The sequence below is a fragment of the Chiloscyllium plagiosum genome, unplaced genomic scaffold (genome assembly GCF_037043375.1).
Source record: "Chiloscyllium plagiosum isolate Xiang-an unplaced genomic scaffold, Cpla_swu_hap1 HiC_scaffold_30, whole genome shotgun sequence".
Lineage (NCBI taxonomy): Eukaryota > Metazoa > Chordata > Chondrichthyes > Orectolobiformes > Hemiscylliidae > Chiloscyllium > Chiloscyllium plagiosum.
In genome coordinates, this window is record NW_028270168.1 from 10,728,539 (window position 1) to 10,741,801 (window position 13,263).

Sequence of the window (13,263 nt, forward strand, 5' to 3'; positions counted from 1 at the left end):
CAATATCACAGTAGGCCAATATTCCTGTTTTGGAAGTACTGTGAACAAAGTATTTCATTTTTTTGGTGCATTAGTTAGAAAGCATGCATTCAGCTCTCAGGTTGACAATGAATGGAATTCAGCCAGTGATTGATTGTGACACTCAGTGAGACCTTGTCGAACAATAAATCCCACAGTCTAGCTCTCTTCACTTTGTTGGAGAAATTAATGGAGAACATTATAGCATAGAAATTCACTGCAAGCGCTTATCTCTACATTACAAGCCTAATTTTAGTGTCAACAAGAGGCCGGTTGTTGCAGCAAAAGGTTAATAATCAGAATATTTACAATAAATTGTAAACATTTGACTGCATTGATCAAACTATGAATTTTCCCACTTCCCGAAACCTTAAATCTATTTTTTTAGATTCTTACTGTTATTTTATTTCCTCATTTCCAGATTCTTTCTTTGTTCTTTCTGCTCTTTATGAATTTTCAGTTCCCACCATGTTTCCCTCTGTCTTTCCCTTTCTTTTGTGTTGGCTCATGGCTGTGCTTGTGTGAAGGTACTGCAATGTTTTGCTATTGCCTTCCACAGATGGCTGTGTAGTCTCTTATGGTCTCACTGCCTGCCATTGGCTTATATTAAAAGTATTTGCAGTTGATACTCAGCTTATTTGACTGTGTTATGGACATCGCTTTCTTGACCATCAATTCCTGGAGAGGGACTGGAATCTGCAGCTTCCAGCTCAGAGTCAGGAACAATACTGACTGCACTGCAACGACTCATCACCACCTCTTGGTTTCTGTAGAGTAGATATTGTCAAAGGAAGCTGCAGTTCTGAACGTTGGACACATGATGGTGCCAGAGCAGTGAGATTGGATAATACAATGTGTTAGCCTTGGACTCCAAAAGTATATTATTGGATCTTTTATGCTCTGTTCGTTATGATCCAGAGGATATGTTCTCGCATAGAGCTGTCTCAGGACAGCTTTGGTCTCTGATCATCAGGGTTATTCGCCCTTCTCTTTTTCAGCCCTTTCAATAAGACCTATTTCTCCATGTCTAAACTTTTGTGCTGTGACCCCATTTTGACATTTGGGGAGTGTCAGGTAGAGGAGAAGGAGCACTTGGGAAGGTCGTTGGTAATCTGTGAGACCAGAGAAACTGTAAAGGTGGGATAGTTTGGAGCAAAGCTGTGAGGCCATTCTGAGGCAAGATACTTAAGAGTCATAGAGTTGTACAGCATGGAAACACAACCTTCGGTCCAAATATCCTAAATGGCAGATAGATGGGTGACAGTGAGGGGGACTGGGAGGAAGCAGCCAGTGCAGGGACCCCCTGCGGCCGTTCCCCTCAAGAACAAGTATACCGTTTTGGATACTTGTGGGGGGGATGACTTACCAGGGGTAAGTAACGGGGCTCAGGTCTCTGGCACGGAGCCTGTCCCCGTTACTCAGAAGGGAAGGGTGAAGAAGAGCAGAGCAGTAGTAATTGGGGACTCGATAGTTCGGGGCACAGATAGGCGGTTTTGTGGGAACGAGAGAGACTCACGTTTGGTATGGTGCAAGGGTACGTGATGTCTCTGATCGTGTTTTCCGGGTCCTGGAGGGGGAGGGGGAGCAGCCCGAAGTCGTGGTCCATATTGGCACCAACGACATAGGTAGGAGGAGTGCCGAGGATGTTAGACAGGCTTTCAGGGAGCTAGGTTGGAAGCTCAGAGTTAGAACGAACAGAGTTGTTGTCTCTGGTTTGTTACCCGTGCCACGTGATAGAGATTTGAGGAATAGGGAAAGAGAACACTTAAATGCGTGGCTACAGGGATGGTGCAGGAGGGAGGGATTCCGGTTTTTGGATAACTGGGGTTCTTTCTGGGGACGGTGGGACCTCTATAAACAGGATGGTCTACACCTGAACCTGAGGGGCACCAGTATCCTTGGGGGGAGGTTTGCTAGTGCTCTTGGGGGGGGTTTAAACTAACTCTGCAGGGGCATGGGAACCCAGATTGTAGCTTCAGGGTGCAGGGCCTGGAGTGTAGGGAGGTTAGGAACATGGCATCAATTTCAAAGGAGGGTGCCTGTAAACAGGAAAGTGGCTTGAAGTGTGTATACTTCAATGCAAGAAGTATACGAAATAAGGTAGGTGAACTTGCAGCGTGGGTTGGTACCTGGGACTTCGATGTTGTGGCTATTACGGAGACATGGCTAGAACAGGGAAAGGATTGGCTGTTGCAGGTTCCAGGATTTAAATGTTTTAGTAGGGTCAGAGGTGGGGGTAAAAGAGGGGGAGGTGTGGCATTGCTTGTCAAAGATAGTCTTACAGTGGTGGAAAGGACGATGGATGAGGACTTGCCATCTGAGGTAGTTTGGGCTGAGGTTAGGAATAGGAAAGGTGAGGTCACCCTGTTAGGAGTCTTTTACAGGCCTCCTAATAGTCCTAGAATCATTGAAGAAAGGATAGGGAAGGTGATTCAGGAGATGAGTGACAGTAATAGGGTGGTTGTTATGGGGGACTTTATTTTTCCTGATATTGATTGGGAAAGCTATAGCTCAAGTTCGTTAGATGGGTCAGTGTTTGTTCAATGTGTGCAGGAGAGTTTCCTGACACAATATGTAGACAGGCCAACAAGAGGTGAGGCCATACTGGATTTGGTTCTGGGTAACGAACCAGGCCAGGTGTTAGAATTAGAGGTAGGTGAGCACTTTGGGGATAGTGACCATAATTCGGTGATTTTTACTCTCGTGATGGAGAGGGATAAGTGTGTACTACAGGGCAAGAGTTATAGCTGGGGTCAGGGAAATTATGATGCGGTGAGGCATGACTTAGGATGTGGGGCTTGGAAAAGTAGACTCCAAGGCAAGAGTGTAAATGATATGTGGAGCTTGTTCAAGGAGCAACTATTGAGTGTCCTTGATAATTATGTACCTGTCAGGCAGGGAGGAAAGGGTCGTGCGAGGGAGCCGTGGTTTAATAAGGAATTGGAATCCCTTGTTAAATGGAAGAGGGCGGCCTATCTCAAGATAAGACGTGAAGGTTCAATTGGGGCGATTGAGAGTTATAGGGTAGCCAGGAAGGACCTGAAGAGAGAGCTAAGAGCAGCAAGGAGGGGACATGAAAGGTCCTTAGTCGGTAGGATTAGGGAAAACTCTAAGGCTTTCTATAGGTATGTTAGGAATAAAAGAATGACTAGGGTAGGAATAGGTCCAGTCAAGGATAGTAGTGGGAAGTTGCGTGTGGAGGCGGAAGAGATTGGGGAGACACTGAATGAATACTTTTCTTCAGTATTTACTCAGGAACAGGGCATTGTCGTCGATGTGAATACTGAGTCACAAACAAGTAGAATGGATGGCTTTGAGGTATGTAGAGAAGAGGTGTTGGAAATCCTGGAAAAGGTGAAAATAGATAAGTCCCCTGGGCCTGATGGCATTTATCCTAGGATTCTCTGGGAAGCAAGGGAGGAGATTGCAGAGCCATTGGCCTTGATTTTTATGTCCTCTTTGTCTACAGGAGTAGTGCCAGAAGACTGGAGGATAGCAAATGTGGTTCCCTTGTTCAAAAAGGGGAGTAGGGATAACCCTAGTAACTATAGGCCGGTGAGTCTCACTTCTGTTGTGGGCAAAGTCTTAGAGAGAATTGTAAGGGATAGGATTTATGCACATCTGGATAGGAATAATGTGATCAAGGATAGTCAGCATGGTTTTGTGAAGGGCAGGTCGTGCCTCACAAACCTTATTGAATTCTTTGAAAAGGTGACGAAGGAGGTTGATGAGGGGAAAGCGGTAGATGTGGTATATATGGATTTTAGTAAGACGTTTGATAAGGTTCCCCATGGTAGGCTACTGCAGAAAATACGGAGATATGGCATTGAGGGTGAGTTGGAGGTTTGGATTAGGAATTGGCTGGATGGAAGAAGACAGAGGGTAGTAGTTGATGGCAAAGTTTCTTCATGGAGTGCCGTCACTAGCGGTGTTCCGCAAGGATCTGTTTTGGGACCATTGCTGTTTGTCATTTTTATAAATGACCTAGAAGAGGGGTTAGAAGGTTGGGTGAGCAAGTTTTCGGATGATACGAAAGTCGGAGGAGTTGTTGACAGTGAGGAAGGATGTGGCAGGTTACAGCAGGATATAGAGAAGCTGCAGAGCTGGGCAGAAAGGTGGCAAATGGAATTCAATGTAGCTAAGTGTGAGGTGATTCACTTTGGGAAGAATAACAAAAAGATGGGGTACTGGGCTAATGGTCGGATACTTGGTAGTGTGGATGAGCAGAGGGATCTTGGTGTCCATGTACACAGATCTCTGAAAGTTGCCACCCAGGTAAATAGTGCGGTGAGGAAGGCATATGGCGTACTGGCTTTTATTGGTAGAGGAATTGAGTTCCGGAGTCCTGAGGTCATGATGCAGTTGTATAAGACTCTGGTGCGGCCGCATCTGGAATATTGTGTGCAGTTTTGGTCGCCATACTATAGGAAGGATGTGGAGGCACTGGAACGGGTGCAGAGGAGGTTTACCAGGATGTTGCCTGGTATGGAAGGAAGATCGTATGAGGAAAGACTGAGACACTTGGGGCTGTTTTCATTAGAGAAAAGAAGGTTTAGGGGTGACTTGATTGAGGTGTACAAGATGATTAGAGGGTTAGATAGGGTTGACAGTGTGAACCTTTTCCCGCGTATGGAGTCGGGTATTGCAAGGGGGCATAGCTTTAAATTAAGGGGGGGTAGATATAGGACTGAAGTTAGGGGTAGGTTCTTCACTCAGCGAGTCGTAAGTTCTTGGAATGCCCTGCCAGTAGCAGTGGTGGACTCTCCCTCTTTATGGGCATTTAAGCGGGCATTGGATAGGTATATGGAGGATAGTGGGTTAGTATAGGTTAGGTGGGCTTGGATCGGCGCAACGTCGAGGGCCAAAGGACCTGTACTGCGCTGTATTCTTCTATGTTCTATGTTCTAAATAAATCTAGTCCACTTGCCAGCATTTGGTCCATATTCCTCTAAACCCTTGCTATTCAAAAAATCCATTCAGATACCTTTTAAATGAAAACCTACCTTTTCGGTAGCATCTTTGGAACAAGAATCAGGCCTTAAAGGGTGCTTGCAGCTATTAACACTCAGTCTTAGTTCTGTGGCAGCCGCTAATATGCAATAGCAGAATTGTCTCATAATCTGATCAAGTGATCTGACCCAGATTGGGAAGCTTTGCTGTTTGGCTTCCTTGTGACCTCCAACCGAAAGACTGATGAAATTGTTGAGCTTTATATTTTATGTGGCAATGTTCTGTGCACTCCTACAACACTGGTGCATGAAGCAGGGTGCCTACACCATCTATGACTGAAAGGCAGGCTGAGAGCTATTTCAAACTAGGAAGCACATGTGGATATAATGTAGTCCAGTGTAGGAAACACTTGGAGATTGATGACTTAACATTGCTCCCATCTGCTCAGAAACCAATGTCTAGTTTCCTGTGCACTGAGGAGGCCAAATGCAGGCCGGGTGTCCATTTTGCAGAACACCTTCTTTCAGTCTGCAAGCATGATCTTGAGCTTCTGTTTACTTGTCATTTTAATGCTTCACCTTACGTCCATGCTGACCTTTCTGTCTGTGGTGTACTACAGTGTTCCAATGAAGCTTAACATAAGCTTGAGAAATATCTTTTGTCTCTTCTACAGCCTTCACAAGTCAAGATTGAGTTCAACAACTTTAGGTTATAACTCTGCCTCTATCTTGATCTGTATTTTGTTTCCTTTTCTTTGGTTCTGCTGGGATGATGATATTTCTTTTTCCTTATCCCTTCGTGTTCAATTCATGATAGTTTTTATGTGGCAATCACATCTCATTTGAACACAATTTTTATTTCTTTAATATATTCATCACCCCTCTCTTTGGTTCTTGTATAATGAAATCTATTATTTAATCTGGAGGTAGGTTTGCTCGCTGAGCTGGAAGGTTCGTTTCATCACCATATTAGGTAACATCATCAGTGTTCCGGATGAAGCACTGGTGGCATGGTCCGGTTTCTGTTTGTGTTTAGGTTTCCTTGGGTTGGTGATGTCATTTCCATTTTTTTTCTCAGGGGGTGGTAAATGGGATCCAAGTCAATGTGTTTGTTAGAAAAAAACACTACATTGGACTAACAGGCAGAAAACTATCCGCCAGGATACATGAATATCAACTAGCCACAAAAAGGCATGGCCCACTCTCATTAGTACCCTCTGAGAAAAAGAACATGAAATGATGTCACCAACCCAAGGAAACCTAAACACATAAATAGAAGGCAGGCCATGCCACCACTGCTTCATCCGGAGGCTCACTGATTATGTTACCTAGTATGGTGATGAAACGTCTGATAATGAACCTTGCAGCTCAGCTAACAAACCTAGAGCCAGAACCTCAACCCTCCACCTTCCATCTTCAACTCATAGATTTCTATTTTCCCTCCGTTCTGGGTATCACTGGCAAGATTAGCATTTGTTGTCCGTTCCCAATTGTCCTTGAAATGAGGTGCTAGCTCAGACATTTCAGGGAACAGTTAAGCATCAGTCACTATACTACATCACCATTTCCCAATGATCAGCAATTATTACTGCTGTTTCTCACCACAGATGCTGCCTGACCTAGGTTTTTCTAGCATTTCTTGCTCATATAATCAGTATATTGATTTCCATGATTTCTATCTTTTGTTTTCTTTTGAGGCTATTACCTTCAGTGTAGTATTCCCTCAGTATGGTAATAAATTAACAGCCTAGATTTTAGGCTCAAATCCCCAGAGTAGGATCTGAACACACAACCTTACAATTTAAAGATAAGAACACTACCCACAGAGAATGTCTTGCATTTTATGTGACATGTGGAACATTGGAATAAAAGAGAAGAGGTATTCCGTTAATCTCATGCCCTCAGTCACTACTTTGAGATTTACCACCAGAAATACTGGTGGATGTTGAACATATTTGATAAAATATGGGCTAGGATATTCATACTGTTCTCTAATGTCTGAATTTTTTTTGACATTAGCATCCAATGTTGCTATGACTTTGGTAGTACAAGAGGCTACTCTACTGCTGGAGGTTGCACACTACTAAGAGATACAAATGATGTTGGCCTCAGAAAACCTACTTAGGTTAGCAATAAGAGTCTTGAATGGAGTTTGGAAATACAAGTAGAAATTGTCAGATTGCGCACTAGAGAAAGGGTGCAATAATACATCAGATCTTGGTAAATTAATGGCACTGTGTTGTGGTAACTGTATGAGGTGTGGTCTATAACATTTCACTTTTCTTTTGCAGAAAAGCAATGCACTGTTAAATTTATCTCTTGTTTGTAATAGACTACATGTCCACTTTGCAGCTTGTTTTGCTGTATATAATCTGAAGTCAGTTTCTTTCTTTTTCAGTGACGCTTTCAATGCTAGTGACATTAACATGAAGATAATTGCCACCACCATTTGTAATTAAAGACTTGATTGTATTTTGCTTGTCAAAGAGAAGGAGTTAAAATATGTTTAGAATGCTTTGCGAGAGATTAACAAGATTACTTGTAGACAGTGAATAAGAATTTTCACTGACTATTTAGGCTGGAAAAGTTTTTAGGGAAAGCATAGTCTTCTGATCTTGAATATAATATGAAGGAAGGAAGCTCTGAAATCAAAATCTGTAATTTTTATTTTGCATCATCCACTGGATGCTCCTTCACAGGCTTCCCCAACACCACCATCACAATTCTCCCCTATCAGCTTCTGGTGATCTCATCTCAGAAGAAACAAAAAGCATCACAAAGCAGACTTAATATATATATATATATACCAAGAAAATCAAAGAAATCAGAAAGGAAATTGGGTTTAAAAAGACAGAGCTTCTGTGGCTAACACAGTGCAAATTATGATCAATGAACCACAGTTTTTACCCTGTTTTTGGTGTTCCCAACTCAGACATGGTTAAAAAGTTAGCAAAGGCAAGAAGCAGGATGCAAAGGAAAAAAGGTTAACCTGAGAGATGGTGAGAAATAATTCACAAGACAGATTCTCAAATGGCAAGATTGGCTATGAACTGTGGAAAAGGAAACTGATATATTTACAAATGTCAGAAGTTGGAAAGGAAAGTGAAGAGAGAAACGTGAATTGTGATTTATTGATATGATATTTTGGCCACTATATCCTAAGAAGTTTTCACAATACTGCAGAAAAATTGTGCAATTTAGGTTGTGAGATCTCTTTAACTTGTAGAGTAAAGCGCATTCTCAACTGTGTGCTATGAATTGAAATACTGCTATCACACTTGTGTTCCAGATCCAGTTCCTCACTTGGATATCGATGAAGCAAATGCACAGTTCATGGAACAGAGTGAGGAGTTCTATGATGCCCTAATGAATTGCCATTGGCAGCCATTGGACAGTGTTGCATCTGACATCCCTGCTTCGGCCATAGCCTAGCAGATTAATATTGCTACTGCAAAGCCGTAAAGCATCCAGGTGATCAGCGTATCGTGAGGGATCTTTTTAGTCCCCTGGTTCTCAAGATCTTCTGGTTCTGGCACAATTCTTGTTTAATATGATTTAATATGACTGATTTAATAAATACTGCATCCTCTTGTTCTTGGTTTATGCAAAGTTTGAAACAAAATGGTGATTTAAGAGGAATCTTCTTCAGAAGAAATGTTCTTTATTTTTTAAGAAAAATGGAATTTATTCCCGAAATGTTAATGTTAGGGCTGTCCAAATAATTCATTCAGAGTTCAGGAGTGTTTTAAAATATAATTGTATACAGGAGTACGATCGCCAGAGAAGCAATGTACAGAGTAGTCTCACAACTGAGGGGTTCTGATGACTCTTTTGACCCCAACAGGTTTATAAACATTGTGTGAATCTCAACACTGGTAAGTGCCTTATAATTCATTTCTTTGCATGTGTTGTTACTTTGATGCAATTTTATGTTTAGGGATTAGGAGTTCAAATATCCGTTGACACTAAACACAAAGGTTTTTTGCGCATGGATCTAGATTAATTTTTTTCATGAAAATTGTGATATTTTTCAAACAATTTTGTCAATTTGATGACTTCTGGTTTTTACCATCTGGTACAGTATTGATTTACTCATTACATTTAGAGTTCGTGTATATACATATAAGGCAAAAAGTGTTGATATTGCCGAATATCTATAGTCCACTTTTTTGTCAAAATCTCTCAGCCAGCTGGAAAAGAAAATTACTGATCTTGTAAAAATTTTTTGTTTGTTTGGTTGTACTTTTAGGATTATCAAAATAGTGGACAAAATGGAGGTTATGATCATAGTGTAGGATATTGGCGTAGTTTCTACTTGTCAGCCACCTCCAACCCAAACTTTTGAATTTACAAATATGGATAAGCCACAGGGTCTTGTTTGCTTCTGACTTTCAGAAATACATTCAGCAGACTGCATCTGTGCTTGGAAAGAAGGTATAATTGCCCTAACTAAAATTTAATGGTTACAATGAGAGAGTATATAAGAGTTGTTTTTAAAATACCACTAATTCTGCTGCTGTATCCCTCACTGTCTTGATTCCAGGTATTTTTTTCAGCATAGTTTGAATGCCCAAGTTGCACTCTCATTCAAAAGTACTACTGAGTCACAAAGTATGCAGTGGGACTCCAGATCTGTAAATTAATGAAGGGGTACAATATATTGGGAAATTATTTGTTGGAAGTAAAGTCATTGGATGCCTTTTTAAGGTCAATAAGTTCTGCTCGCAAATGTTGACATTTTAATTTTTCCAGGTGTACTTTTATTGAAATTCTGATTTTATCATACTCATGAACCTGTAAAAAAACAAATTTATTTTGTAAACTAAAATAAAGGTGATTTTCTTTTATCATTTCTGTTTTGAATGCAGGCAATGGATAATCTGAGCTTTACTTGCAGAGTGTTGGACAACTGTTGGTGCCTGATTATGGGCAGAGTTCTGCAGAGCTCTGTGTTGGGCCTCTTACAATTCATGGTTTTCATTATTGGCACAGTGCGAACTTAAACGGAAGAACCTTTTACATTTGTAGATGTCACAAGTATATGTACTGTCGTAACACAGAATACATCGGTTTGCAAGTTGATTTGGATAAATTGGGTGAGTTTATGGCTTGGCAGGTGTCAATTATGTAGACAAATATATTATAATACACAGATTGGAAAACACCAACCATATTGGTTGGTGGAAATGTGCATAGTTTGGAGGGCTATTGTAGATTGCAACAGGACATTGACAGGATTCAGAGCTGTGCTAAGAAGTGGTAGATGGAGTTCAACCCAGAAAAGTGTGAAGTGATTCATTTTAGAAGGTTGAATTTGAATGTAGACAACAGAGTTAAAGGCGGGATTCTTGGCAGTGTGGAGGAACATGAGGGATCTTGGGGTCCACATCCATTGATCCCTCAAAGTCGCCACCCAGGTTGATAGGATTATTATGAAGGAGTATGGTGAGTTGGCTTTCATTTGTAGGTGGATTGAGCTTAAAAGCCATGATGTTATGCTGCAGCTCTATAAAACCCTAGTTAGACCACACTTGGAATATTGTGTTCAGGTTGCTTCATTATAGAAAGAACGTGGAAGCTTTAGATAGGGTACAGAGGAGATTTACTAAGATGCTGCCTGGACTGGAGGGCATATCTTATAAAGAAAGGTTGAGGGAGTCAGGGCTTTTCTCATTGGAGCAAAGAAGGGTAAGAGATAACTTGATAGAGATGTATAAGATGATGAGAGGCATAGATAGAGTGAATAGTCAGAGAATTTTTCCCAGGGGTATGGCTACAGTCAAACGCAAAGACTGTACAGAACTGCTTTAGTATCTATGAATGTAGATAAAGATTTTTTTATGAATAAGGTATACTTTCCAAAAAACACCTTGTTAGTAATATAGCAGATATATTATCCACACTCACTAGCAAGTAGATGGGGGTGGTTATGGACAACATAATCTTGTTAATAATTGCATGAGACTCTTGATTCGAGCTAGAATCTTTACAGTGCAGAAAGAGACCATTCAGCCAATCTAGCCTGCACACTACAGGGCAATTTAGCATGTCCAATCCACCTAGCCTACACATTTTTCAGCTGTGGGAAGAAACCAGAGCAGGTGTTGGAAACCCACACAAGACACTCCACACAGACTCCAAGGCTGGAATTGAACCTAGGTCCCTGGTGCTATGAGCCACCATGTTGGTTAGGCCACTTTTGGAATATTGTGTCAGTTCTGGTCTCCTCCTTATCGGAATGATATTGTGAAACTTGAAAGGGTTCAGAAAAGATTTATAAGAATATTGTCACGGTTGGAGGATTTGTGCTATAGGGAAAGGCTGAACAGGGTAGGGCTGTTTTCCCTGGAACGTTGGAGGCTGAGGGAGTGACCTGATAGAGGTTTATCAAATCATGAGGGGCGTGGTTAGGATAAACAGACAAAGTCATTACCCTAGGGTGGGGGAGTCCAGAACTAGAGGGCATAGGTTTGGGGTGAGAGGGGAAAGATATAAAAGAGACCTAAGGGGCAACGTTTTCACACGGAGGGTGGTTTGTGTATGGAATGAACTGTCAGAGAAAATGGTGGAGGCTGGTACCATTACAGCATTTAAAAGGCATCGAGATGGGTATATGAATAGGAGGGGTTTAGAGGGATATTAGCCAAGTGCTGGCAAATTGGACTAGATTAACTTAGGATATCTGATTGGCATGGACGAGTTGGACCGAAGGATGTGTTTCCGTGCTGTAAATCTCTATGACTCTAATTGCTGAAATGCCTGTGGAATAGTCAAATTAGCAAGGGGAAGTGGTGATATGTCTTTGAAAAGACAAACTTCCGTTGGGTGACATCCCATCAAAAATCATTGGCATCTGAAAAGGGCTGTCTGTTCATTTGCACTGTATTGGAGAGGTTAGTTTTTGTTCAGGGGCCCCAGTTTAGGGGGATATTGCATAGAACTTTCAGAAGTTGAACGTGGTACCACTGTCATATACTTATATTTGTAAAACAGTAGCAATGACATTTGTTTATATAACATCCTTAATCTGGAAAATTTTCCCAAAGCGCTTTGTTGAAAAAATTGACATAGAGCCAAAAATGGTCCAAAACTTTGCAATAGACATGGGTTTTAAGATAACTGTTAAAAGGAGAAGGAAATAGAAATACAGAGTAGTTTAAGGAGGAACTCCAGGATATGGAGCGACAAAGAGGAAATATAAACCAGCATAACAATGATGATAAGTGAACGAGACTAAGTCTGTACTGTATAGGGTGTGCGTATCAAAGTTATGGAAGTGCCAAAGTTTAAAGTGGTGGAGGATAGCTGAGCAAGAAAACCTTTGTCTGGAAATAGAAAATATAAGCTTGCAGCACACAATAGTGATAAAATATGGACTTTGATTTTTGAATTCTTCAATCTGGTTTTAATACCTGGGATTTGCATGGGCTGAAACGGTTTTAAAAAGGTTTAAGATTGGCTTACCAGTCACTTACTACATGTTGGTCAAGTCATGAAACCAACACTGCTACAACCAAAATTAACATTTGATCAAAAGATATTGAAATCAGTTAGCTCAGGCATAAAGAAACCATTATCTCTTATTTTTTGTTTGCACCTCTACACAAATTTTCACATATTGGAGATTGAAACTTGCTTCCAATTTAGCAGACCTAAAGAAACATTTCCACAAACAGAATACATGAAAGATGCTTCAAGGAGCTGTTTTTGGCAAAGCAGGGGAGATGGACTTTTGAATGCAACCGGAATCAGCTGGAGAAAGTCCTCAAAGAGGAAAAGTGCCTGATCACACAGCCAATTTAAAAAAGACACATCTAACCATCGAGAAAGGACAACTGAAAGCTTGGCTATTGTTGAAAATTTTAGACATCAATTATACAACCATGATGAAAACATACACCTCAGGAACACCAGGATTTTAAATTGCATGTTCCTTCTCCCTTCTTTCATATTGTACCTGTGTGTGCCAATATGATTGATGCTGCATTATTTTTCTTCAGTCTAGCAGAAAATAAGTTTGCTTTCTTTTCCTCAAGTAAGACTGGTAATTGCCCCCTTCTTGATTCAGTAAAGTCACAAGAGTCCCAGAGGGCTGCGCATGCATTAAAGAGATGACTGTTGGTGAGTTTAGAGCTGAAAATGTGTTGCTGGAAAAGCGCAGCAGGTCAGGCAGCATCCAGGGAACAGGAGAATCGACGTTTCGGGCATAAGCCCTTCTTCGGCTTATGCCCGAAACGTTGATTCTCCTGTTCCCTGGATGCTGCCTGACCTGTTGCGCTTTTCCAGCAACACATTT

General features: G+C 41.3%; 1 protein-coding gene and 1 long non-coding RNA gene across 4 annotated transcripts in view; one reads left to right on the plus strand and one right to left on the minus strand.

The window, feature by feature from the left end:
• The window catches only part of LOC122563506 (tRNA selenocysteine 1-associated protein 1-like), a 32,518-nt gene extending 22,704 nt beyond the window's left edge, over positions 1-9,814 (plus strand). For 2 of the 3 annotated variants that reach the window (XM_043717303.2, XM_043717304.2), the window contains exon 9: positions 8,257-9,814. In XM_043717303.2, the coding sequence (XP_043573238.1) occupies positions 8,257-8,399 (143 nt within the window). In that variant the 3' untranslated portion in view covers positions 8,400-9,814. The remainder of the gene's footprint in view (positions 1-8,256) is intronic. The other variant, XM_043717305.2, reaches the window with a different exon arrangement.
• The window catches only part of LOC122563509 (uncharacterized), a 45,829-nt gene that overhangs the window by 22,395 nt on the left and 10,171 nt on the right, over positions 1-13,263 (minus strand). The window lies entirely within an intron of this gene.